Source organism: Melanotaenia boesemani, chromosome 17, assembly GCF_017639745.1.
Source record: "Melanotaenia boesemani isolate fMelBoe1 chromosome 17, fMelBoe1.pri, whole genome shotgun sequence".
NCBI classification, from domain to species: Eukaryota; Metazoa; Chordata; class Actinopteri; order Atheriniformes; family Melanotaeniidae; genus Melanotaenia; species Melanotaenia boesemani.
This window is the reverse complement of record NC_055698.1, coordinates 1,289,486-1,316,104: the sequence shown is the minus strand read 5'-3', so window position 1 is coordinate 1,316,104 and position 26,619 is coordinate 1,289,486. Positions and strand designations below refer to the sequence as shown.

Genomic DNA, 26,619 nt, shown 5'->3' with positions numbered 1-26,619 from the left:
GGAGGACACGTCACCAGTTCATCACGTGGCCACACAGAAAGAGACAAACAACCACTCACGCTCACGCCTCGGGAGAATTTAGTGACCAGTTAACCCAACATCATGTCTGTACGGTGGGAGGAAGCCGGAGAACTCAGAGAGAACCCACCCATACGCGCGTTGAACATGCAAACTCCACTCAGAAAGACCACCGCCCTCCACGTTCGAACCGCCTCCTTAGCCGAGGCTCGAACCAGTGACCTTCTTGCTGTCTTCCTTCTTGCCACCGTGCAGCTAAATCCTTTCATGATTTTACAATAAGTACATTTTCAGTGATGACACAACTTTACACGTGAACATTTTTCGAATGTTTAGATAATTGTGTCACACCTCAGTATGAGAATGTCATGCAAGTAGTTTTATGATGTGCTGAACATAAAAATAACTATTTAAAGACATCTGGAGAAGCAACACACAGCTGACACAGAGAATCTCCAAATGATGGCCGACAATAGAAAGGTTCCCTTTAAACAACAATATCTTAATTTTTATCATCTTCATGTATGAAAATATAAAACATAACATCACACATTCACTTATGAAACCTGTGTAGTCATTAAAAGATCAGAGAGTTGCCAAGTGACATGCAAAAGGTAAGGTTTAATAAAATTTGTATCATCTCAGATCTAATAGTAGTATTAATATTCTTGGACAGTTTTCAAGTTGATGGACTTGATCTGGACCGTCTACATGTGTGGGATGCATCCAGAATCCAGGCTCATGGTTATTTGATGCTTCAGATCAGGATCAGGGTCCGTATCAGCTCACGTTAAATCTCCACATGATCAAGCTGCTCTGTGAACTACAGGACCTCCTCCTCCTCCTCTGCTAACCTTCCTCCCCCTCTGACTCCGACTCTGAAACAAGAACAAAATGAACGAATGAGAGCTCCATCTGCTGGTTACTAAGAAAATTACATTTAACCATCAAAACCTTCACATCTGGAAGCCATATCTTCTAAAAGAATAAATAAATATATATAAATAATAGTTTTATGTGAAAGTAATAATATTTATAATGATAAAATAACAACATGGCTTCTCATCGCACGCTTTCTAATAAAATTCATTGATCTGGTTTGATTTCACACTGCAGAAATTATGTATGAAGCAATAAATAATTCACTCCCTGAAAAGAGATGGGGGTTACAGAGTGAGGAGGGAATTCAAATTAAATCTGCATCTGTCCGAATCTGAAAATCTTTAGGATCTCAGTTTGTGGAGTGAAGCTGTGGAGCAGACTGAGGAGACCAAGACGTCCAAAGACAGGAAAGAAGAGTCATGTTATATGTACACACACACATAGTCCAGCTTCACAGCTTCTCAGCCCTTTTATAAGCATGTTCAGATGTTTTAACACATCTAACTTCTTTCCATGATAATCTCAGAAATACTCAACCAGCTACTGTGTCAACCTTTTGACCTGAACCTCTGGAGCTTGGTGATATTTTATCAAGTGAAAAACTCGTCCCAGAACAGAAAGAAATCATCCCAAATAACAAATAACAGATCCAAGATAAGGAAAAACTGATCCAGACGTGGATAAATCTGATCCAGGAGAAGTAAAAACTGATCCAGAAGTGTATAAATCTGATCCAGGAGAAGTAAAAACTGATCCAGACGTGGATAAATCTGATCCAGGAGAAGTAAAAACTGATCCAGAAGTGTATAAATCTGATCAAGGAGAAGTAAAAACTGATCCAGATGTGTATAAATCTGATCCAGGAGAAGTAAAAACTGATCCAGAAGTGTATAAATCTGATCCAGGAGAAGTAAAAACTGATCCAGATATGGATAAATCTGATCCAGGAGAAGTAAAAACTGATCCAGAAGTGTATAAATCTGATCCAGGAGAAGTAAAAACTGATCCAGATGTGTATAAATCTGATCCAGGAGAAGTAAAAACTGATCCAGACGTGGATAAATCTGATCCAGGAGAAGTAAAAACTGATCCAGACGTGGATAAATCTGATCCAGGAGAAGTAAAAACTGATCCAGACGTGGATAAATCTGATCTAGGAGAAGTAAAAGCTGATCCAGACGTGGATAAATCTGATCCAGGAGAAGTAAAAACTGATCCAGACGTGGATAAATCTGATCCAAGATAAGTAAAAACTGATCCAGATGTGTATAAATCTGATCCAGGAGAAGTAAAAACTGATCCAGGTGTGGATAAATCTGATCCAGGAGAAGTAAAAACTGATCCAGATGTGTATAAATCTGATCCAGGAGAAGTAAAAACTGATCCAGACGTGGATAAATCTGATCCAAGATAAGTAAAAACTGATCCAGATGTGTATAAATCTGATCCAGGAGAAGTAAAAACTGATCCAGGTGTGGATAAATCTGATCCAGGAGAAGTAAAAACTGATCCAGATGTGTATAAATCTGATCCAGGAGAAGTAAAAACTGATCCAGATGTGGATAAATCTGATCCAGGAGAAGTAAAAACTGATCCAGAAGTGTATAAATCTGATCAAGGAGAAGTAAAAACTGATCCAGATGTGTATAAATCTGATCCAGGAGAAGTAAAAACTGATCCAGAAGTGTATAAATCTGATCAAGGAGAAGTAAAAACTGATCCAGATGTGTATAAATCTGATCCAGGAGAAGTAAAAACTGATCCAGATGTGTATAAATCTGATCCAGGAGAAGTAAAAACTGATCCAGATGTGGATAAATCTGATCCAGGAGAAGTAAAAACTGATCCAGATGTGGATAAATCTGATCCAGGAGAAGTAAAAACTGATCCAGAAGTGTATAAATCTGATCAAGGAGAAGTAAAAACTGATCCAGACGTGGATAAATCTGATCCAGGAGAAGTAAAAACTGATCCAGACGTGGATAAATCTGATCCAAGATAAGTAAAAACTGATCCAGATGTGTATAAATCTGATCCAGGAGAAGTAAAAACTGATCCAGGTGTGGATAAATCTGATCCAGGAGAAGTAAAAACTGATCCAGAAGTGTATAAATCTGATCCAGGAGAAGTAAAAACTGATCCAGATGTGGATAAATCTGATCCAGGAGAAGTAAAAACTGATCCAGAAGTGTATAAATCTGATCAAGGAGAAGTAAAAACTGATCCAGATGTGTATAAATCTGATCCAGGAGAAGTAAAAACTGATCCAGAAGTGTATAAATCTGATCAAGGAGAAGTAAAAACTGATCCAGATGTGTATAAATCTGATCCAGGAGAAGTAAAAACTGATCCAGATGTGGATAAATCTGATCCAGGAGAAGTAAAAACTGATCCAGATGTGGATAAATTTGATCCAGGAGAAGTAAAAACTGATCCAGATGTGGATAAATCTGATCCAGGAGAAGTAAAAACTGATCCAGAAGTGTATAAATCTGATCAAGGAGAAGTAAAAACTGATCCAGACGTGGATAAATCTGATCCAGGAGAAGTAAAAACTGATCCAGACGTGGATAAATCTGATCCAGGAGAAGTAAAAACTGATCCCAGAACAGATCAAAGTCATTTAATTGTCCACATAGAACAAACTCAGACTCGAGGGATAAATGTTTCTGACAGTAATTACTGTTTCTGAGAAAGAGGAAATGATTATGTTCTCACCTTCTTCAGCGTTTTGGAGCCACTCCACAAACTTCTTCATCTGTTCCAGAAAAACACTTTTTCCTTTGGCAGCGTGAGCATCTTTGTACCATTTCAGGATGGCCTCTTCACTCAGGACGTCAGCTGAGTGAAAAGAAACCAGTAAAAAAACAAGATGGTAGAAAGCGCAGTAACAGTCAGATCCAGCTAAAGGTGCCAGACGCTGACCTTTGTAGAAGAGCATCACAATCTTAGAGAAGGACTTCATGAAGTGGATGTTGTCGTAGCAGTACTCCTGTATCTTCAGAAGCAGAACCAGCTCAGACTGACCCTGAGTGCTGAACACCGCCAGCAGAGGAGCGTAAAGCTGAGAGACAGAGCACACACTCGTCAATAACGCCACACACTTCCTGTTGGATTCTTAACTATACCTCTTCTAAACTTCTGTCTCTTTCTGTGTTTCTAGATTTCTTCATCCATCCATGTCCTCGTGTGTTCTGGTTCTGACTGGGCTGAATGCTCTGACCTCATCAATACCATCAATGAGCTATATACACAAAACACACAAAAACACAACAATCTAGTCAGAGTCTGAAGAACAGTTGACGTATCGGGACTGAGAGTGTAATGTTCCTGTAGGTCCAGTCTTTTCCATGAAATCCCTCATAAAACCTGTCTTTTCTTTCATGTTGTTTCCTTATGTTTGTCTTCTTTTCTTACTTTGCTGTTATTTTATTTTGTGTCATGTTATTTATATTTTTGTAAAGTTCTTCTGTTTCCTGATATATTAAAGTCTTTTTTATAACTCAGTGCTGCATTCGACACCATTGATACTATTCTGTTGCAGAGGCTTGAACGTGTTACTGGGATGAAAAGATCCACATCAGGCTGGTTTAGGTTCCAGTTTGTTAATGATTTCCTCATTTTCCTCAGACACCACAGTAAATCATGGAGATCCTCAGGGTTCTGTACTTGGATCAGGGGTGGAGCTAAAGCAGTATCACTACTACAGTTTGAAGTTAATTTTAAAGTAGTTTCCTAATTAGTCATCCTTTAAAAATATTAGCATCTGGTTGCACATTTCTAGAAGACATTTTGTCTCTGTGCAAGTACAGCTACTAAAGTTATGTAAAACTATTAATCTGATATTAGCATAAAGCTACTCTGAACTTATTGCAAATATTTCCACTTGGTAATTTGACTCACATATAAAACAGGTTTCTATGACCATCTTGTCCCACCTACATAATATTCTCAAAGTGAGTGATGCTGAAAAACTAGTCCATGGATTAGTTGCTTCCACATTGGACGACTGTAATTCCTGATTATTGTTCTGTCCCAGAAATGTTCTGAAAAGTCTCCATTTGATCCAATATGCGAGGGTTCTGGCGATAATTATCAGCAGAGACCATATTTCTCCAGTTTTATCTTCTTTTCATCGGCTTCATGTTAAATCCAGAATAGAATTTAAAATTCTTCTGTTTTTTTTACTGGAGCCTCTCCAGATTTTTACATGAAACTATCCAGTTGAAACTGATCATATAAGTGTGTGAGACTAACTTTGAGATGTTTGAGAGCCTGCTCTGTGACCAGCTCTTCCTTCTTGTTCCACTCCACTGCGTTCATCAGGCATGTCCACAACAAGCCAATCACAGCCTGCTCCTGCAGCTCATTTCTCTTCATCTCCTCTTTCACATAAATCACCATCTGAACACACAAAGACACATTAAAGTCTGTCTGATGGGCCAGGCAGTGTTAGTGAGTCCATCATTCACCTCTCTGATGGGACATTGCTGCGACAAGCGGCCCTGCAGTTCTTTCTGCAGCTCTTTGCGGGTTCCCAGGTTCTGCTGCACACGTAGGAAGTCGGAAAGCTCCTTGAGCCCGGCTTCAGTGAAGTACTTTGAGAAATGCTCCACATTCTGCTTGTTTGCAGGAAACAGCTCCTGGAGTCAGAAAAAAAGATGAGAAACTGAAGTCAGGCAGAGTTAGAATCAGAGCCTACCTGGGAGGCAACACCTGTATTTTAAATGTTAGAGTCTTTCAATGAACCTTCTTTGATTTGAACAGCTTTCAACATTCATCATTCTCTCAGATGATGACGGTCCTGATTGCTGCACACCTGTTGGCTGATTGTCTTTATTTCTGACTCTGAGTTGGTACTAAGGGGCCCAAAACCATGACACCAGCAGCAGCCTGAAGCACTGATTCAATGCAGGATGGAGCCATGCTTTAATTTTGTTTCCACCAAATTTTGACCCTGCCATCCTAATGTGGAGCTGAAATGGAGACTCATCAGGCCAGGTAATGTTTTTCCATCTTCTTTTGTCCAGTGTTGGTGAGTCTGTGTCAGTCGTAGCCTCAGTTTCCTGTTCTTAGCTGACAGGAGGCACCCGGTGTGTCCTCTGCTGCTGGAGCCAGTTACTGGGGGTACTGAGAGTTTACCCTGCAGAGCTTTATACATTAGATGGACATATACCAGTGTTGCTGTCTATGAATTGTCAATAATATCCAGGCAACTAGATCCTACAGGATGCAGTGGTGAGTGAGAGATTATGCATTTGATATGGAAGATAGAGAAGCACTGAATACTCTGAGCCAGTTTTCTCAAGGTGGAGGAGGCTGCTTGCAAATACATCAGCATCATTTTTACAGAAATTTATATAGAGGACGTCTCCTTGCTTCCTTTTGCTGTTTCACTTTCACCAGATATCTGAACCTCCTCTGTCTTCATAGATGTGTGCATAGCTGTTTTATGACCAGTAGATTTTACAGCTGTTTCACTAGCAAACCTCATTAATACTGAAAGGTTATATGAAATAAAGGCAAACAGTATCTAACTGAAATATGCTGCTGTTATCAACATGTTTCATCTTCAGCTTCACCTGTCGGCGACCTGGGCCTGACTGACATGAGACTGATAAATTTAGCTTACTATTACTAGCGCGTCCAGCAACAATACTTCGAGGTTAAGAGGTGCCGGTGTGAACCATGAAGCACTAGTTTCCTCCTTCTCTGCTGAGTGATAAGCACAACCAGAGAGACGGTACTAGCGATCAGCTGATCACCAACAGCCGGTGTCATAATTCACCGTTAACAGGAGGTAGAGAGGACCAGCTTGTGCAAAACTGCAGGAAAAGTTTTTTAAAAATGAAAGAGGGTGTGATGTCCATGTCTGTCTGTGATATGACACCCTCAGAATGTAGAAATACTGCGGCTTCACTTAACTTTTCCTTACCAGAAGCCTCTTATCGAGGTTTGCCTTCCTCAGCGAAGACGTTACAGAGTTTGAATCTTTCTCTGCGATCCATGCTTTGAACATCTTCACTGCAAATGATGCAGAAATCCCTGAAAATAAAGAACTTATTACAAAATAGAAACATTCTGATTTAGTTTAGTTGTTTTTTATTATTATTATTGTGATATTGTTTTGACTGCCTGCAGAAATCTGTTTGGTTTTTGTCTGTCTCATCTTCTATGTGAGATGTTTCAGTCTAATACAGGATGTAATTCCACCTTTGTTAGCGTTACATCTTCTTACCTTCTTTGACCACACTTTCAGTGAAGAGGCTGGTGATGATGGGAGGTGGCAGCGTGCCGTTGGCCAGCAAGATGCCAGTGAGTATAGCCAGTTTGGTCTGCTCGGACTCGCTGAAGGCCTTCAGGAAGAGAAGTAGCTGCACAAACCAAGACAGTAAAGATTTTATTAGTGCAGCAAACGCACAACAGTCCAGTATGGATGGAATTAAATACAGAACAAGATGTGCTCATCAACCCTGCCACATCTTTACAGATTAGAAACCTGCATTCACATTACAGTGTTCATTGACTGAATTAAATGAGTTTTGTCTGTTACTCACTTATATGTAGCATTTTCTTTTCCTGCATTTAAGATGGAAATAACTTAAAACAACCTTCTCAATCTTATATATATATATATATATATATATATATATAAACAGGTCAAATACGACAATAATTCTAAATCTTTGCATATTCATTTAGATCGATGTTAAATCTCATAATACTGAAATCTATTTTCTTTAAAATATATAACTCAGTGTGTGTAATATTCTTCTGTCTGAATGTTCATTTTGATCATGTACAGAACATTGGTCTGTCCCATGTATGAAAGGTGCTGTACGGATAAATCTGTCTTACCCATGGGTATGGTGTATATCTCTATACTATTTCATTTATTTGTGATCAGGATTTCTTTTTTCATACTGCTAATATTTTTTAAACCTCTGTCTCAGACTCAGAAAGTTTTTGCTTTCATGTAAATATGTTGTTCTTCAGTTCAAACTCTGCTCCTCTTCTCAGATTTAGTGTTGGACCACTCAGCTACACTCTTCATTAAAGATAATATTATACCTTCATATACTGGAGCAATTTCCAGTCCAAGATGTATCTGATATGACAATCACAACTTCTTATAGCGTTTTCACCTTTTTGATTTCCTCCTCAAAGGCCTTCTCCAGATACTTGTACCTTCTGATGAGCTTACTGAACACCTGCAGTCACACGGCAGACAGAGATGTGGAGTTAGAACCAGTCTGGTCTCGTTCTGTTCTGGACAAAAAGCATGGCGGTGGGGGTTTACCTGAGCATGCAGACGGAGAGCAGCATGGGTTTCCTCCGAGGTGAACACACAGTACGCTGTCACCTTGGTCCTGTCACCTTCATCAACACGAGTCCCTCCAGGAGCTGAGGAAGAGGAAGATCTCAGGTCATCTGTTTCCATCCACCCATATGTTCCATCCATCCATCCACCCATCCATCCACCCATCCATCCACCTATCCATCCATCCATCCACCCATCTATCCATCCATCCATCCATCCACCCGTCCATCCATTCATCCATCCACCCATCAATCCATCCATCATCCGTCCGTCCATCTGTCCGTCCATCTGCCCAACCATCCATCCATTTATCCGTCCATCCATCATGCATCCATCTGTCCGTCCATCCGTCCGTCCATCCATCCATCCATCCATCCATCAATCCATCCATCATCCGTCCGTCCATCTGTCCGTCCATCTGCCTAACCATCCATCCATTTATCCGTCCATCCATCATCCATCCATCCATCCATCCACCCGTCCATCCATCCATTTATCCGTCCATCCATCCGTCCATCTATCCACCCATCCATCATCGATCCATCCATCCGTCCATCCATCCGTCCATCCATCATCTATCCATCCGTCCATCCATCCATCCATCCATCCATCCATCCATCCAGCCATCCACCCGTCCATCCATCCATCCATCCGTCAATCCATCCATCAATCCATCCATCATCCGTCCGTCCATCCGTCCATCTCCCCAACCATCCATCCATTTATCCATCCATCCATCATCTATCCATCCGTCCATCTATCCATCCTTCCATCATCCATCCATCTGTCCATCCATCTATCCGTCCATCCATCCATCCATCCTACCATCTATCCACCATCCATCATCCATCCATTTGTCCGTCCATCCATCCGCCCATCCAGCCATCCATCCATCAATCCATCATCTGTCCGTCTATCCGTCCATCCGTCATTTATCCATCCATCATCCGTCCGTCCATCCATCCGTCCATTCATCCATCAATCCATCCATCCATCATCTGTCCGTCTATCCGTCCATCCGTCCATCTCCCCAACCATCCATTCATTTATCTATCCATCCATCTATCCGTCCATCCACCCGTCCATCCATCCATCCATCCATCTATCCACCCATCCATCATCCATCCATCCATCTGTCCATCCATCCGTCCATCTATCCACCATCCATCATCCATCCATCTGTCCGTCCATCCATCCGCCCATCCATCCATCCATCCATCAATCCATCCATCATCCGTCCGTCCATCCATCATTTATTCATCCATCATCCGTCCGTCCATCCATCCGTCCATCCATCCATCAATCCATCCATCATCCATCCGTCCATCCGTCCATCCGTCCATCCGTCCATCTGCCCAACCATCCATCCATTTATCCGTCCATCCATCATCTATCCATCCGTCCATCTATCCATCCATCCATCATCCATCCATCTGTCCATCCATCCGTCCGTCCATCCATCCATCCATCCATCCATCTATCCATCAATCCATCCATCATCCGTCCGTCCATCTGTCCGTCCATCTGCCCAACCATCCATCCATTTATCCGTCCATCCATCATCCGTCCATCCGTCCACCCATCCATCCATCCATCCACCCGTCCATCCATCCATCTATCCGTCCATCTATCCACCCATCCATCATCCATCCATCCGTCCGTCCATCCATCCATCAATCCATCCATCATCCGTCCGTCCATCCATCCATCTGCCCAACCATCCATCCATTTATCCGTCCATCCATCATCTATCCATCCATCCATCCATCCATCCATCCATCCATCCATCCATCCACCCGTCCATCCATCCATCCACCCGTCCATCCATCCATCCATCCATCCATCCATCCATCCGTCCATCTATCCACCCTTCCATCATCCATCCATCCGTCCGTCCATCCATCCGTCCATCCATCCTACCATCTATCCACCATCCATCATCCATCCATCTGTCTGTCCATCCATCCGCCCATCCAGCCATCCATCCATCAATCCATCCATCCATCATCTGTCCGTCTATCCGTCCATCAGTCATGTATCCATCCATCATATGTCTGTCCATCCATCCGTCCGTCCATCCATCCATCAATCCATCCATCATCTGTCCGTCCATCCGTCCATCCGTCCATCCATCTGTCCATCTATCCACCATTCTTAATCCATCCATCTGTCCGTCCATCCATCAGCCCATCCAGCCATCCAGCCATCAATCCATCATCCATCATCCGTCCATCCATCCGTCATTTATCCATCCATCATCCGTCCGTCCGTCCATCCGTCCATCCATCCATCCATCATCTGTCCGTCTATCCATCCATCCGTCCATCTCCCCAACCATCCATCCATTTATCTGTCCATCCATCATCCATCCATCCATCCATCCATCCATCCATCCATCCATCCACCCTTCCATCCATCCATCTATCCGTCCATCCACCCGTTCATCCATCCATCCATCCGTCCATCTATCCACCCACCCGTCCATCCATCTATCCATCCGTCCATCTATCAACCCATCCATTATCCATCCATCCGTCTGTCCATCCATCCGTCCATCTATCCACCATCCATCATCCATCCATCCGTCCGTCCATCCGTCATTTATCCATCCATCATCCGTCCGTCCATCCATCCGTCCATCCATCCATCAATCCATCCATCATCCGTCCGTCTATCCGTCCATCCATCCATCTGCCTAACCATCCATCCATTTATCCATCCATCCATCCATCCATCCATCCATCCATCCATCCGTCATCCGTCCGTCCATCCATCCGTCCGTCCATCCATCCATCAATCCATCTATCATCCGTCCGTCCATCCGTCCGTCCATCCATCCATCCATCCATCCGCCCAACCATCCATACATTTATCTGTCCATCCATCCATCCGTCCATCCATCCATCCATCCATCCACCCGTCCATCCATCCGCCCATCCATCCATCCATCCATCCATCCATTCATCAATCCATCCATCCATCCATCCATTATCCGTCCATCCATCCCGTATTACAGAGACATTTACCAAGCATGCTCCCTGCGATGAGAATGTCGAACAGGGTGTCGGCATAGCGCCTGTAGTCCAGTCGGGACCCAGCTACATCCAGAAACTTGGCTACAGCATCCAGGTCTCCAGCGGATTCATTAAGACCTGCCACGATAGTGTCACGAAACACTGTTGGCTCGAACTTCTCCTTTTCATCTGCAGCAAGAGATTAAAGCAGCAACTGATCAATCATTATATAAATAATTAAAGCAATTTGATTGATCATGCTTTAGAAAATTAAAATGAAAAACACCCATCCTGACAGAATGACAAAAACACATTTATCCATAAAGACAGACATTGAATATAAATCCTTAAAGTCTGTGATGAACGTACAAATGAAAATTTCAATGCTTTTTTTTAAAACTTAATAAACTATAAATCGTAATATCCGAGTCAGAAAGCTTTGTCATGATAAATAATCTGAACTGCGGTTCATATGAAACGAATAAAAAAACAGGCACAAGACCAAAACTAAGGATGAACTGAGGAGGCTCTTATGGACTCTTTAAGGTCCTGAAGGCAATTGGAAAAATGGATTTCAGTAAATATTTTTCCTGAGGTAGGAAAATTAACTTTATTGATACCTAAAGGTAGATTTATTTTGCAGCAAAATAGGAGCGAATATCCTTTGTAAAAAGAACAAACAAAAACACATTAAGCCAAAAGCAAAATCAGACACAGAAGACATAAAATGCTCAAACATAGTGGGTACTAATCTAAAGCATAGATATATATAAGTGAATAAAAAACATCACAATAAAAGACCATCAAAAAGATAAAAGACTATTAAAAACTCACAGGCCAGCCCCAACCATCCGAAGGGTCTGGTCTGCAGGAAGGGGTTCTGCTTTCCTTCCAGCTGGTTATGTGGAGTTCAGATAACTGAGCTTGATACTCACTGGTTATCAATGACCAGGAAATCGTTGTTTTTGTCTCAACAGGTGTAAATGTCAACCAGGATGAAAACTGAATTGTGAGCTCCTTTTCCACCATAGGAACCTTTTTAATTTGGATTTTATAAACACACATTACCCACTTTCCCTGAAAAAGCTATCTATCTTCTTGCTTTTATAACAATCCATGTTATTATTTATTATTTGGAAATTGCTTTCATTTCAATTAAAATGATCCATGATTCGACCAGTAGCTACAAAAACAGCTGCACTTGTGTTGATTGAGTGATCATTGGTTGATTTTCCGTTTAATTACTCTACAATATAAGTCATGTTTAAAGCCTGTATTTCCTCTGAGAAATAAAGAACTTTGTGTTTGTAAAATCAATTAGCTATTTTTCAAAATTCTACTGTGTGATCAGCCAGATTAATTCATTTACCTTGGCAAGTAAATCCTGTGTTATTCAGATTCCTGGCGATGTTGGGTTATTAAAATGTCCTAACATTGAAGAATCTGAGTTTCCTCAGCAGAACCAGGCGCTGCTGCATCTTCTTAAACAAGATCAGTGTGCTGGGTGGACAGACAGATGTCCATTTGTGTCCAGGTACTGAAAGACCTCAACCTGCTCCACTGCTGGCCCATTCAGCCTCATGGGTTCATACATGTGAGGGGGAATAAGAATAAGATGTTCATCCTCCTCCTTTCATGTCTGTGGATCACAGCTACACTGTAGGAAAAACTGGAATAAAACAGTTTTTTTCCTGCAGCATATAAATACGCAAATAAGATTGCAAACATAGAGTCCAAATAAATAAATATTTTGGTGGACCACCTTTATCTTTGATTCCAGCAGCACTCACTGTGGTAATGTTTTGATAAGCTTCTGCAATGTCACAAGATTTATTTCCATCCAGAGTTGCATTAATTTTTCACCACAATCTTGTATTGATGATGGGAGAGTCCAATCCATGTGAGAAAATGATGTCTCCTGTTCCCTGAACCACTCTTTCACAATCTGAACCCCTGCATTGTCATCTTGGAATATGGCTGTGTCATAAGGGAAGATGGAATAACCTGCTCATTCAGTATTCAGGTATCAGCTGACCTCATTCTTTGGACACATAATGTTGCAGAACCTAGCACTGAACCTAGACCTGACCCACTGCTGCAACCCCAGATCATAAACTGCCCCCACAGGCTTGTACAGTAGCACTAGGCATGATGCTCCATCACTCTAGAACAGGGTAGATCTGGACTCATCAGACCACATGACCTTCTTCCATCACTCTAGTCTTTATGCAAGTTAAAGCATTGTTTTCATGGTTAGCCTTACTAATTAGTGGTTTACTCATGACTACACAGCACTGTTCATATGGAAATGCTCTTTCTTTCACTATTAAACATAACCCTGAGTTCTACTGGTGTTTTCTTTGATTTGGTTTTCCCAAACATTAAATTGATCACTGATCAGCATCATTCAGGATTGTATTATGACTGCATTTCCTAAAGCCCTTTTACACACATAATGATTTTTAGGCTGTTTGGGCTGGATTTGTTAGACATTGCCTCTTCCCGACTTTGGACAGCAAACAGCTGATTATTGTGAGATTTCTCTGTCCAATCATCATTTGGTCTGTGGTTACAAGCCGATTTGTCCTGATAATCTGCTCCGAAACGGGTCGTAGCTGACAATTGGGAATATTGAACAAGTTTAATATTTCAGAGCTGGTCTCTGAGGAACGCCGACGACTCGTGCATTGTGACTGCGTGGATGGTGACGTGGTACGGAATGTAACCAATCAGAGAGCGAGCTGGCTGGGGAACAAGGAAGTAAATAAAGTCCGTGTTCACAGCGTCTCCAGTCTGTTATTTTTTCAGTTCTGGCTTTATCTGTTAACAATAGTCCCAAGACCATCATCATTCCCTCGTCCTGTATTTCCCCTTCCATGCTGTTGTGTTTTCTGGTTGTTGCTCTGTTTCTTCTTCTTTGTTTTTTGGTGGTTGTTGCTATTGTTCTTCTTCTACGTTTCGACGTTTGTCCGGCTTGGAGGACTAGATTGTAGATGAGTTGCGGAGCCACCACACACAGTACGATGAAAACTGATTTTTTTTATCTTCACATGTGAGGTCTCGACCAGATAAAAAATCTCATAAGATTAAAAAAATTGTTACGTGTGTATCAGGCTTAAGATGTTTTCTCTGTTTGCTCAAGGCTCAAAGTACACTTTTGTTAAGTTAAGTTAAGTTAAGTTAAGTTAAGTTAAGTTAAGTTAAGTTAAGTTAAGGTGCACTGGTGCACACGGGAAAAAATACTTCCACCATGAATGACAGCTGTTAAATTAAAATCTTAGCATGGTGTTTAGTTCCATTTTTGTTGGTTAGCTCTGAAAATAGAGAGAGACCAGTTTGTTTTCTAGTTGTTATCATCACTGAAAAAGAAAAAACCCTTAATAATCATCACTTCACTTAATAATCATTGTGGTTTTATTTTTTGTTTTGTTTTGTTTTTTTCTGTAAAGAGTCCGACAGCTGCTAAATAATCAGCTGCTGACATCCAACAGCTGTGCAGAACATTCCCTCTGCCTCAGAGCCCATCAGGACTGGCTGCTTTCCATGAATTGTCCAAGACTGAGCTTATTGTCTTCCCAGCCAGTCCTTCTTTACCGCCACAGATAAGTGTGCAGCTTGACTCAATCACACTAGTCCCTACATCTTCTACCAGGAATCTTGGTGTCATGGTAGACAACCAGCTGACCTTTAAGGACCATGTTGCCTCGGTTTCCCGGTCTTGCCGATTTGCTCTCTACAACATCAGGAGGATCAGACCCTACCTGACTGAACACACGACCCAGCTCCTGGTCCAGGCTCTGGTCATTTCACGCATTGACTACTGCAACTCCTTACTGGCTGGCCTGCCTGCATGCTCAGTTAAACCTCTGCAGATGATCCAGAACGCAGCAGCACGTCTGGTCTTCAACCAGCCCAAAAGAGCTCATGTCACTCCGCTGCTAATTGCTCTTCACTGGCTTCCAGTTGCAGCACGCATCAAATTCAAAGCTCTGCTTCTGGCTTACAAAACAATAACCCAAACGGCTCCGGGCTACCTTCACTCCTTAATCCAGAGCTACACTCCCTCTCGAAACTTACGCTCTACCAGCGAAAGACGCCTAGTGCTCCCACCACAACGTGGCGCAAAATCAGTAGCTAGACTCTTCTCCTCTGTTGTTCCCCGGTGGTGGAACGATCTACCAAACTCCGTCCGATCCGCAGAGTCCGTATCCACTTTTAAGACCAAGCTAAAGACTCAGTTGTTTAAGGAGCATTTCCACATTTAGCTTAACTAAATGAGTCAGAAAGATTTGTCCAGCTTTTTGGCTCAACCAAGTACTGAAGAAGCTGTGTGCACTTATGCCCAAGATGATATTGTGTGATGAAATCATGCACTTATGCCCAATTTGATATTATGTGATGAAATCATGCACTTATGACCAAGTTGATATTGTTTGATGAAATCGTGATCCTGTATTTAAATAAAATGACAAAAAAAAAAAAAAAAAATTATATGCACTGCACTAGCACTACATGACAGCACCTGGGTCCAACTGGACTCAAAAGCGGTCTGACTATCACTTAATTATGACGTCCCATCTTGTTTGAATTCATGCTTGTGTTGTTCTTCCTCTCAAATGTAAGTCGCTTTGGATAAAAGCGTCTGCTAAATGACTGTAGAATAGAATTAACACGGCCCAGTATAGTATGCAACTCATACTGGCATCTATACATGACACCAATGACACACAAAGCAAACTCACAAGCAGACAAATGACTGGAAAACAACAGAGATGATAAGGAGATATGAGAGTTTTCCTCTTTCCAAAGTGCTTCAAAATAAGAGCTTGTGGGGTAATTAAACTCCTTTAGTCTGGGACAGTTATGTCTTAACTTCAGCACAGAAAGTGCCCTAAAATTACTAATGTCTGAATTTGGTTTGATATTTTTCATACCACAACCAAGTAAAATTATCTGTCCATGCAGTAAGATACTTGCACTTGGTGAGATTGCCTGACATAAGAAAAAATATCTAGACTTTAAAAAAGAAAAAAAGTCTTCAAACAAGTTGTGAAACATTCATTTCAAGTCCATTATTAGGTTAAAAAAAACTCAAAACCAGCTGGCTAATACTTCTTTTCTGTGTTGTATTAATCTCACTTTGACAAGTTCTAAAAGTAGAGTTGGAGTCAGAACCTTCAGCTATCGGGCCCCTCTCTGTGGAACCGGTTTCCAGTTCGGCTCCAGGAAGGAGAACCTTCAGCTATCGGGCCCCTCTCTGTGGAACCGGTATCCAGTTCGGCTCCAGGAAGGAGAACCTTCAGCTATCGGGCCCCTCTCTGTGGAACCGGTTTCCAGTTCGGCTCCAGGAAGGAGAACCTTCAGCTATCGGGCCCCTCTCTGTGGAACCGGTTTCCAGTTCGGCTCCAGGAAGGAGAACCTTCAGCTATCGGGCCCCTCTCTGTGGAACCGGTTTCCAGTTCGGCTCCAGGGAAGAGAACCTTCAGCTATCTGGCCCCTCTCTGTGGAACCGGTTTCCAGTTCGGCTCCAGGAAGGAGAACCTTCAGCTATCGGGCCCCTCTCTGTGGAACCGGTTTCCAGTTCGGCTCCAGGAAGGAGAACCTTCAGCTATCGGGCCCCTCTCTGTGGAACCGGTTTCCAGTTCGGCTCCAGGAAGGAGAACCTTCAGCTATCGGGCCCCTCTCTGTGGAACGGGTTTCCAGTTCGGCTCCAGGAAGGAGAACCTTCAGCTATCGGGCCCCTCTCTGTGGAACTGGTTTCCAGTTCGGCTCCAGGAAGGAGAACCTTCAGCTATCGGGCCCCTCTCTGTGGAACTGGTTTCCAGTTCGGCTCCAGGAAGGAGAACCTTCAGCTATCGGGCCCCTCTCTGTGGAACTGGTTTCCAGTTTGGCTCCAGGAAGGAGAACCTTCAGCTATCGGGCCCCTCTCTGTGGAACGGGTTTCCAGTTCGGCTCCAGGAAGGAGAACCTTCAGCTATCGGACCCCTCTCTGTGGAACCGGTTTCCAGTTCGGCTCCAGGAAGGAGAACCTTCAGCTATCGGACCCCTCTCTGTGGAACTAGCTAAAAGTAGTTTTCTTTTAATAAAGATACTAAAATAAGCACAGACATTTTTTTCTTAGTTTTGGGTAAAGTTTTAAGTAATAGTGTATCGTTTTAATCCAGATGAAAAAGAAAATATGGAAAACCAGGACATGGAAATTTCAAACAGCCATGTTGAAGAGAGATTCCTGCCAACCTGAATTTCCACCAGTAACAAGAAATGGTTTTGAGAAACAAAACCAAAACTCAAATGTTCTGGTAGTATGTTCCAGATAAACAGATGTTGAGTTAATCTGGGTACACACATTAAGTTTATCGGGCTGTTTTTGTCCCCATTTTCCCCTGTCCCGACCAAGGACAGCAAACACCTGACTATCTAAAGTCTTATAGGATTATCCCGTAGGACTATCCTGTGGTCTGAGCTGTGGTAGGAGTGAATTTGTCTCGAGAATTGACTCTGAAACGGGTCGTGGGCGACCATCGTAATTATTAAACATGGTCATTATTTTTAAGACCAAAGATTTTCATGTGTGATGGGAAAGCCGACGAATCTCAAGTTGTGACTCGTGGATTGTGATGTGAAACGGAACATAGCCAATCAGAGAGCGAGCTGAGTGGGGAGCAAGGAAGGATATAAAGTCTGTGTTCACGCTGTCTTCTGTCTGGCATATTTTTCAGTTCTGGATTTTTCTGTTAACAGTAGTCGCAAAACCACCATCATTACATCATTATGTATGTCCTCTTCCATGCTGGGTGTTGTTTTCCAGGTGTTGCCACGGTTCTTCTTCTTGTTTTGTTAGATCACGTTTGATCATGCAAGATTTCTGGCTCTGAAGACTAGATTCTAGATCGACTGTGGCACAGAATCGCTGTGTGTGGTGTTCAGTGTGGAGTTTATCGGAGCCACCACACAGTACGATCAAAACTGTTCAATGACTGATTTTTTATCTCATGTGTGGGGTCTCTAACAGATAAAAACATCTCCTCAGATTTAGAAAATTCTTCTGTGTGTACCAGCCTTTCTCAGACTCCTCTCTGTGGAACCAGCTCTCAGTTTGGTTTCAGGAAGCAGAACCTTCTGTTATTAGACCCTGGAGGGTTTTCCTTTCTGGTTATGAAGAGGATTCCCACAGTACTGTGGTTATTCATACAGTACTGTGGTTAGTCATACAGTACTGTGGTTACACATACAGTACTGTGGTTACACATACGGTACTGTGGTTATTCATACAGTACTGTGGTTACACATACAGTACTGTGGTTAGTCATACAGTAATGTGGTTACACATACAGTACTGTGGTTAGTCATACAGTAATGTGGTTACACATACAGTACTGTGGTTATTCATACAGTACTGTGGTTATTCATACAGTACTGTGGTTATTCATACAGTAATGTGGTTAGTCATACAGTACTGTGGTTATACATACAGTACTGTGGTTATTCATACAGTAATGTGGTTACACATACAGTACTGTGGTTAGTCATACAGTACTACAGTTAGTCATACAGTACTGTGGTTAGTCATACAGTACTGTGGTTAGACTCACCACCATACTGAATGTCCATATGTTAACAGTATTCTCTATTATTATTCTAATATCACCAACTGTATTAAAATGTTCGTGTCTTTGGAACTTTGTTGAAGGAAATTACTACAACTTTATATAACTCACACTGTGGAACACATTCACACAAGTGAAACCTTCTCTGGTACTTACCCCTTTTCCTTGTCTTAAACCTCTGGCCTGTGAGCACTGGCTTCTGCTGCTTACTGGTACTCATACAAGTCCTGAAAGCAGCAAAGCAGGGAGACAGTCATACTTGTGTGATGGAAACGTACAGATGCAAACTGTTCACCTGAGAATCACTCCTCATACCCAGATCACATTACCTGAGCAGGTCATCAGGTGTTATTATTTTCAAACCAAACCCACACAAAGGTGGCGTTTAGAAAATATTAATTCATCTAAAGTATATATGATGCTAAAATGATTTAATCAGTTCTTGATTGATTACAATAGAATTTCATGTTTTTATAGTTTATAAAATGTGAACGTAAACTTCTCTGCTAAGCTGTATGTGGTGCTGCAGCAGAACCTGAAGCAACTGATAAAAGTAAAAATATACACTTACCAACTACTTAATTTGTGTTCAGCTTCCTGTTAACATAAATATCTAATCAGCCAATCACATGGCAGAAACTCAACACATCCAGTCATGTAGACATGGTGAAAACGAAGTGCTGAAGTTCAAATATCAGAGCATCAGAATCAGGGAGAAAGGGGATTTAAGAGACATTGAATGTGGCATGGTTGTTGGTCTGAATATTGATTTTCGCCCACAACCATCTCCAGGGTTTCCAGAGAATGGTCTGAAGAAGAGAAAATATCCAGCGAGCAGCAGTTGTCTGGACCAGGATGTCTGGTTGATGTCAGAGGTCAGAGGAGAATGGACAGACTGGTTGAATGTGATAGAAAGACAACAGGAAGTCCAGTCAGCACTGGTTCCAGCCAAGGTTTGCAGAACATCATCTCTGAACACACAACACGTCCAGCCTTGAAGCACATGGGCTCCAGTATCAGAAGACCACACCAGGTGCCTCCTGCCAGCTAAGAACAGGAAACTGAGGCTACAATTCACACACACTCACCAACACTGGACAATAGAAGATGGAGAAACGTTGCTGGTCTGATGAGTCTCCATTTCAGCTCCACATTCAGATGCTAGGCTCAGAATCTGCTGGAAACATCGTGAAAACATGGATCCCTCCTGCCTTGGATCAACGCTTCAGGCTGCTGCTGGTGTAATGGTGGGGGGAGATTTTCTTGGCCCACTTTGGGCCCCTTAGTACCAATATGGTATGGTATAACCCTTGTAGGTTATTAGGGACTTTTTTTCTTCTTTCAGGTAATTTATTTCTTCACATTATGGAAGGCTTAAAATATATATATATATATATATATATATATATATATATATATATATATATATATATATATATAGATAGATAGATAGATAGATAGATAGATAGATAGATAGATAGATAGATAGATAGATAGATAGATAGTCCGTCCGTGGGCGGTCTCTCATCCATCCAAGCTCGGGTCCTCTACCAGAGGCCTGGGAGCTTGAGGGTTCTGCACAGTATCTTTGCTGTTCCTAGGACTGCACTCTTCTGGACTGAGATGTCTGAGGTTTGTCCTGGGATCTGCTGTAGCCACTCTTCCAGTTTGGGGGTTACTGCCCTGAGTGCTCCAATGACCACGGGCACCACTGTTGCCTTCACTTTCCAGGCCTTCTCAAGTTCTTCTTTCCGGCCTTGGTATTTCTCTAGTTTCTCATGTTCATTTTTCCTGATGTTGCAATCGCTTGGTATTGCGATGTCAACCACAACGGCTTTCCATCACCACAATGTCCAGCTGGTTTGCCATTACCATTTTGTCGGTCTGGATCTGGAAGTCCCACAGGATCTTAGCTCGGTTATTCTCTACCACCTTCGGAGGTGTTTCCCACCTTGACCTCGGGGCTTCCAGTCTGTACTCCGCACAGATGTTCCTGTACACTAAACCAGCCACTTGGTTATGACGCTCCTTGTAAGCTTTCCCTGCCAGCATCTTACACCCTGCAGTTATGTGCTGGATTGTCTCAGGGGCCTCTTTGCACAGTCTGCACCTGGGGTCTTGTCTTGTATGGTAGATCTGGGCCTCTATTACCCTGGTGCTCAAGGCCTGCTCCTGTGCAGCTATGATCAGTGCCTCTGTGCTGTCTTTCAGTCCAGCCCTTTCTAGCCATTGGTAGGATTTCTCGATATCAGCCACTTCAGTTATCTGTCGGTGGTACATTCCATGGAGGGGCTTTTCCTCCCATGATGGTTCCTCCATCACCACATGATCTGTTTTCCACTGCCTGAGACATTCACTGAGCACTTTGTCCGTTGAGGCCATCTTCCTGATGTATTCAAGGATGTTGGATGTTTCATCCTGGATAGTGGTTCTGACACTCACTAGTCCTCTGCCTCCTTCCTTGTGCTTAGTGTACAGTCTCAGGGTGCTGGATTTGGGGTGGAACCCTCCATGCATGGTCAGGAGCTTTCATGTTTTCACATCTGTGGTCTGAATCTCTTCCTTTGGCCAGCTTATTATTGCCGCAGGGTATGTGATGACCGGCAGATTTTGTATTCCTGGTTCTGCACTCCCGAGCGACTGTTCTATCTACCAGCAGCTGGTGTTTTGCTCCTCTGGTATTTTTACCAATGCCTTTCTGTGCTGTGCTCATGTATTGATCCATGTGCCCACTTATCTTAGCCGCTATGATGCCTGACATGAGCTTCCATGTGGTGGGGACACAGGTTATTGGCCGATAGTTGGATGGAACTTTTCCCTTCAGGGGATCCTTCTGGATCAGGATTGTCCAGCCTTCAGTTAGCCATTTAGGGTGGGTCCCATCCTTTAGCAGCTGGGTCATTTGTGCTGCCAGGTCCCTCATGGAGTGCAGTTAGCTTCTTCAGACAGTAGGTGTGAACCATGTCAGTCCCTGGTGCTGTCCAGTTTTTCATGCCTGAGACTCTTTGTTGAATGTCTGCCACTGTGATATATATATATATTAGTGCTGGGCACGTTAACGCGTTAATCGCGCGTTAACACAACGCTTAATTAACGCCGTTAATTTTTTTAATCGCGCGATAATTAATTAATTTTTTTTTTTTTTTTTGCTGGCCGCTGGCTTTGATGACGGAAACATGGCGTCCATGTCTCTCTTCCCTGCTGCAGCGGTGCGTCTGACGTGATCGGGAGAGAGCGGCTTTATTAAAATAAAGAGATGTTTTCTGTCTCGAACAGGAAGAAGAAAAAAAAGAACCGACGTTTCACTTTGTCAAAATGCATGCAGATGGACAGAACATCGTAATTTTTTGGACGGGAAACTTTTTTTTTTTTTTCTTTTTCTTTTTTAATAAATGCGGTTTTAATTTATGCAAGACAGCAAAGGTAGGACATGCTTTGTGACTTTTACAAATGTGAAGCATAAATCGGGTCTTCTTCTACCTCTGGTTCGGTGAATCTTGATCATAGCGACATGAAACTTAAAGCTGTGGAATCTGTGAGATGTGAGCTTTCAGTAGAGGAGTCGTTTGTTCGTGTTCATGCCGTGGGGTGGACACGGGGAGACATAATTTGTGTTTACATATTTTTCGGACTTTATTTATTATTTATTTATTTTTCGGACACAAAGTTATTGTGCATATTGTGAATAATTCTCTCTCCTCACCATCTAGAAGCTGTGAGATTCTCATCCTGCTTTCTATCTGTTCACCTGATGCTGATATTCATCACATATTGTTCCTTCTGTGTTTAGAAGGAAGCAGCTTCACAGCTTTAAATCCATCCTGCTGACTTTTTACCTTTTAGTTAGTAAATCCTGAACATTTCATCCTTCTTTGTCATAAATATTTGATTTTATAAATATATATGAAGAAATATTTTATCTGAAAACTGCTGCTAAACCTGTTTATGTGTTTAGTGCAGGGGTCTGCAGCCTTTCCAATCCAAAGAGCCATTTTTCCCTCAACCAGCTAAATAAAACTCCTTTAGAGACGCAGATGTTACCAGACTTTTCAAAAAGGCAAGTTAATATATATTTTAATGAAGAGCCACCATAGGATATTTGTTATTTTTGAAGAACCACATTTTTTTTCCATTTTTAAGGTTTTAAAATAAAGAAAAACATAAAACCTTTATAAAAAAAAAAGAGGATAGACAGACTTTCTGCTAAGGAATGTAGATATTTGTGGAAAATGATGTAAAAGAAAGGAAAAAAGAGTCCATGGTTTCCAACCTAATGACAAGAAAGATAGATTTAAAAAAAATATTTTAGCCACATATTTAGAGGCATTGTGGAAGGTCCAGAGAGACACTTGCAGCTCCAGAGTTGCAGGTTGGAGACCCCTGGTGTAGTGTTTGTAAACCAAAACTTACTGCATTTTGTTTTTATAGCTGTAGGCCTTTTTTTTAAAGGAAAGAGACATTTTGAGCATAACAATGCGATTAATCGCGATTAAAAATTTTAATCATTGCCCAGCACTAATATATATATATATATATATATATATATATATATATATATATATATATATATATATCTAACATAAGTGAGTACACCCCAGTTGTTTCAGAGGCGAGGTGGTCAGTTAGTTAGTCTGATGGAAAGTTGTAGAACATCAGCTTGTTGTCTCTTCTAAACTTTGTTCATATAAGCTAGCTCCCTTTGCTCCCATATTAGCTCATATTTCTCTGGATTTTATTAATTTCAATGTTGTTTTAGTCAAATAATCAACGCAGGTAAACGATTAGCAAGCTGCTAAAAACAAATCACGCATGTCCCAAACTGACACGAGAGCAGCCGAAGCAGATGCTGCCAGATCCCCCCTCCCCTCCCCGGCCCACCTGAACATGTCCAGGTGGCCCCTGAGGAAGGAGGTGAGCAGCTGTGTTGAATTAATTGATTATTGTGGAGAAAAAACATGATATAATAGAAAAAATTATTCTGAATTAGTAATAATAAATGAAAAATAGTTTGTATTTATTTTAGAACAGTTTGAATGGTTCTCAGCTATCTCTATAAGGTAGGTTAGGTCAGTAGTTTGGGACTCATCCTCCTCTTTGCAGTAGGAACAGAGACATTTCTAGTGCAGCAGACTGGGTGACTGCTTTCAATCCAATCAGAGAAATATTTACATTTTCTAGATATCATAAGATTAACTAGTAACAAGCATATAGCATCATATATGTTTCCCCACTAATCTAAAGCTTCACCTGTGAGTCTACAGATCTGTAGATAAATTAGACTTCATGTGTTGCTACATGAGGAGACGATGACGTGGAGGATTGGTAGTCAGATCAGTTTCCCTTCACATTGTTGGTGAAATCACTGAAAGCACCTTCAAGTAAAACAAATAGTGGGAGGCCACCAGAAATCATGACTGTGATGCTATTACACATGGCATTGCATCATTGGAGATACTTTATAATAGAACAGCTGATAGAAAAGAAAGCTGGACTTCAGGACTTGATAAGTGATTTTTCCAGGGAGAAAGCTCCACGTTGGACTCTTGGTGAAAAAGGCTGAGTAAGGACAGTGATTGTGAATGAGACTGAAAGAGCATGATTCAGCAATAGCTTTTCTTTACCACTCCTTGATATCTTGTTACACAAAGTTCTACCTTTTAAAATGTGATTATTTAATTTTAAAGACACTCCCATGGATGCAGCCGACAAACCTGCAGCAACTGTGTGATGCTGTCATGTTAATATGGAGAAAACCTCTGAGGAAGGTTTCCACCACCTACTTCCATCTATTACACCAAGAATTAAGGCAGTTCTGAAGAAAAAAGGGGGTCCATCCTGGTACTAGAAAGTGGACATTGCTAAATATGGCAGTCATAAAAGTAATGTGATGTGGTTTGTTACTATGGCAACTGTTTTCTATTCCATCGCTGGCTCGTCCAGCTCTCTCCGTATCCTCCTCCCCTTTCTACCAATGCCAAAACTCAGCTTAGTTAACAGTGAAAACATGAACCCTATCTAGAATAAAGTCAGCTTTTTTATTTATAGGTCAAATACTTTTGTTAAATTTTGTGTTCAATGAACTAAAAACTGTTTATTATCCCCCGTCGGTCAACCATGCACACTCAACTATCAAGCTTACCGCTAGCTGTATGCTGAAACTGATCTGTGGCAATCAGCAGAGAAAGACACAACGTGGTGGTAGCGAAACAAGTTCTTAGAGGTTACTAATTCATGCTTACAAAGGTCCACTCCAGGGTTTTATGGGTAGCTGTAGTCCAGAGACATGAGGGCTTACACTCACAGACTGACCTGTAAATAACTTTACAAGACAAAAAGCAGCCAAATGTTGGTTTCAAATGGCATCCATGCACAGTTGCCTACATGCAACCAGAGGAGGTTGTGTAAGCGTTAAGTCCCTTTTATAACTGCTATAACAGCTTGTGATTGGAAAACTGTCAAAAGGTTTACTGTTGACTTCTTGAAACCAACAGGAATGATGGAGGCAGAGAGTTAATGTCAAGTTAGAGAACCACCAGACCTCTCATCTACTTCAGCCTCAGATCTTTGTCAGGAAATACAGTTTTAAATAAGCGAGGAGTTGAAAAGCATATGCTTACCAGCAGTGAGTTCCTTGTGGCCTGTAAGTAGGTTGACCTGCATCGACTGACTGAGTGTTGCTCTGTCTGCCAACCTTTTGCTCTGCTCTATATATAGTGGGCTCATCCCTGACCTCTAAACCTGCTTTCACCCAGGCTCGCTACAAGTGTCATATTACTCACAGAGTTTGGCCACTCTCTGTAGATCATTCTTTCTTTCACTCTCATTCATATAGCGTACACTCATATACCGGGTGTTAATACCAGTTTACAAGACACAGCTTTATGTAAAGTGAGCAGGAAGAGAAGCCATGTTGACCGAGCTGTGAGGCAAGGTTAACAGCTAGCAGCTAGGTCACGGATTACAGCACTTTCTAATCCACCACAGCAATCCCTATTGTCTCTGAGTCTCTAACTCTTTCTCTTTCACACACACATTGTTCTCCAGTGTATTAAGACTGTCCTCCCAGCACACACAGTCTCCCCAGTCAGAGAACCACAGTTACTCTGTGACCTCCAGTGTTATGAGCTTGTTATAATGTGATGAGGAAATGTGATATCCTCCTGTCTCTCCAGACTAAACACAATTCTTCTAAAAACCCCAGTTCCACTTAAGTTTGGACATTGTGTAGAACTATAAATATGAAGAGAATACAATGACTTTTAAATATTTTTCAACTAATACTTGTATACACAACAACGATGCAATATCTAATGTTCAAACAAATCAACATACACTGAAAAAATTACTTGCCTGATGAACTGATAAAATTATGGAAATAATTTCTGCCCAAATAATAATTATTAAAAAATTATCCAAATAAATTAAATCATAATTAAATGGTAGTTATGGTTATATGGATAATCTCTGCGAAGTCCATTAATTTATGATAATGGACACCTCAAAGGGTATTATCCCGCTTATACCGTGGTTACTTATGAAATAAAAAATATTAAATAAATTATTAATGTGTTAATGTTGTTTTTTACTGTTAAAATCATAAGTTTTTCACAAGAAGCGGCTGAGTGGACTATTTCATTGTGACCCGTTGTCAAGGTAACCAGCTCTGACGTATAACCTGCGGCTCGGTCGGCCGCAGTTATGTTACGTGACATAAAGAATCATTTCAGAGGGCGGGTGCGGCTCTTACAGCTTCTGTGTGTCTAGAGGATGATGCAAA

At 41.8% G+C, this 26,619-nt stretch overlaps 1 protein-coding gene across 1 annotated transcript; it reads right to left on the bottom strand.

The window, feature by feature from the left end:
* Positions 1-603: 603 nt before the first annotated feature.
* Positions 604-25,534, bottom strand: bzw2 (basic leucine zipper and W2 domains 2). Its single transcript, XM_042012394.1, has 12 exons — positions 25,460-25,534; positions 18,999-19,069; positions 11,248-11,424; positions 8,201-8,304; positions 8,046-8,111; positions 7,139-7,274; positions 6,836-6,945; positions 5,373-5,543; positions 5,158-5,304; positions 3,826-3,964; positions 3,619-3,741; positions 604-896 (listed from the first exon to the last, which is right to left on the bottom strand). Exons 2-12 carry the CDS (start codon positions 19,060-19,062, stop codon positions 868-870), a joined length of 1,266 nt encoding a protein of 421 aa, XP_041868328.1. The 5' UTR covers positions 19,063-19,069; positions 25,460-25,534; the 3' UTR covers positions 604-867.
* Between the last annotated feature and the right edge of the window lie 1,085 nt (positions 25,535-26,619).

Bases quoted from the DNA above. Each gene is read 5' to 3' on its own strand.
- bzw2 (XM_042012394.1), bottom strand. From the start codon at position 19,062: ATGAGTACCAGTAAGCAGCAGAAGCCAGTGCTCACAGGCCAGAGGTTT. The intron at 5,305-5,372 runs GTGAATGATGGA...TTGTGTGTTCAG, and splicing joins AGCAATGTCCCATCAGAGAG to ATGGTGATTTATGTGAAAGA. The intron at 897-3,618 runs GTGAGAACATAA...TTCTTGTTTCAG, and splicing joins GCTCCAAAACGCTGAAGAAG to AGTCGGAGTCAGAGGGGGAG.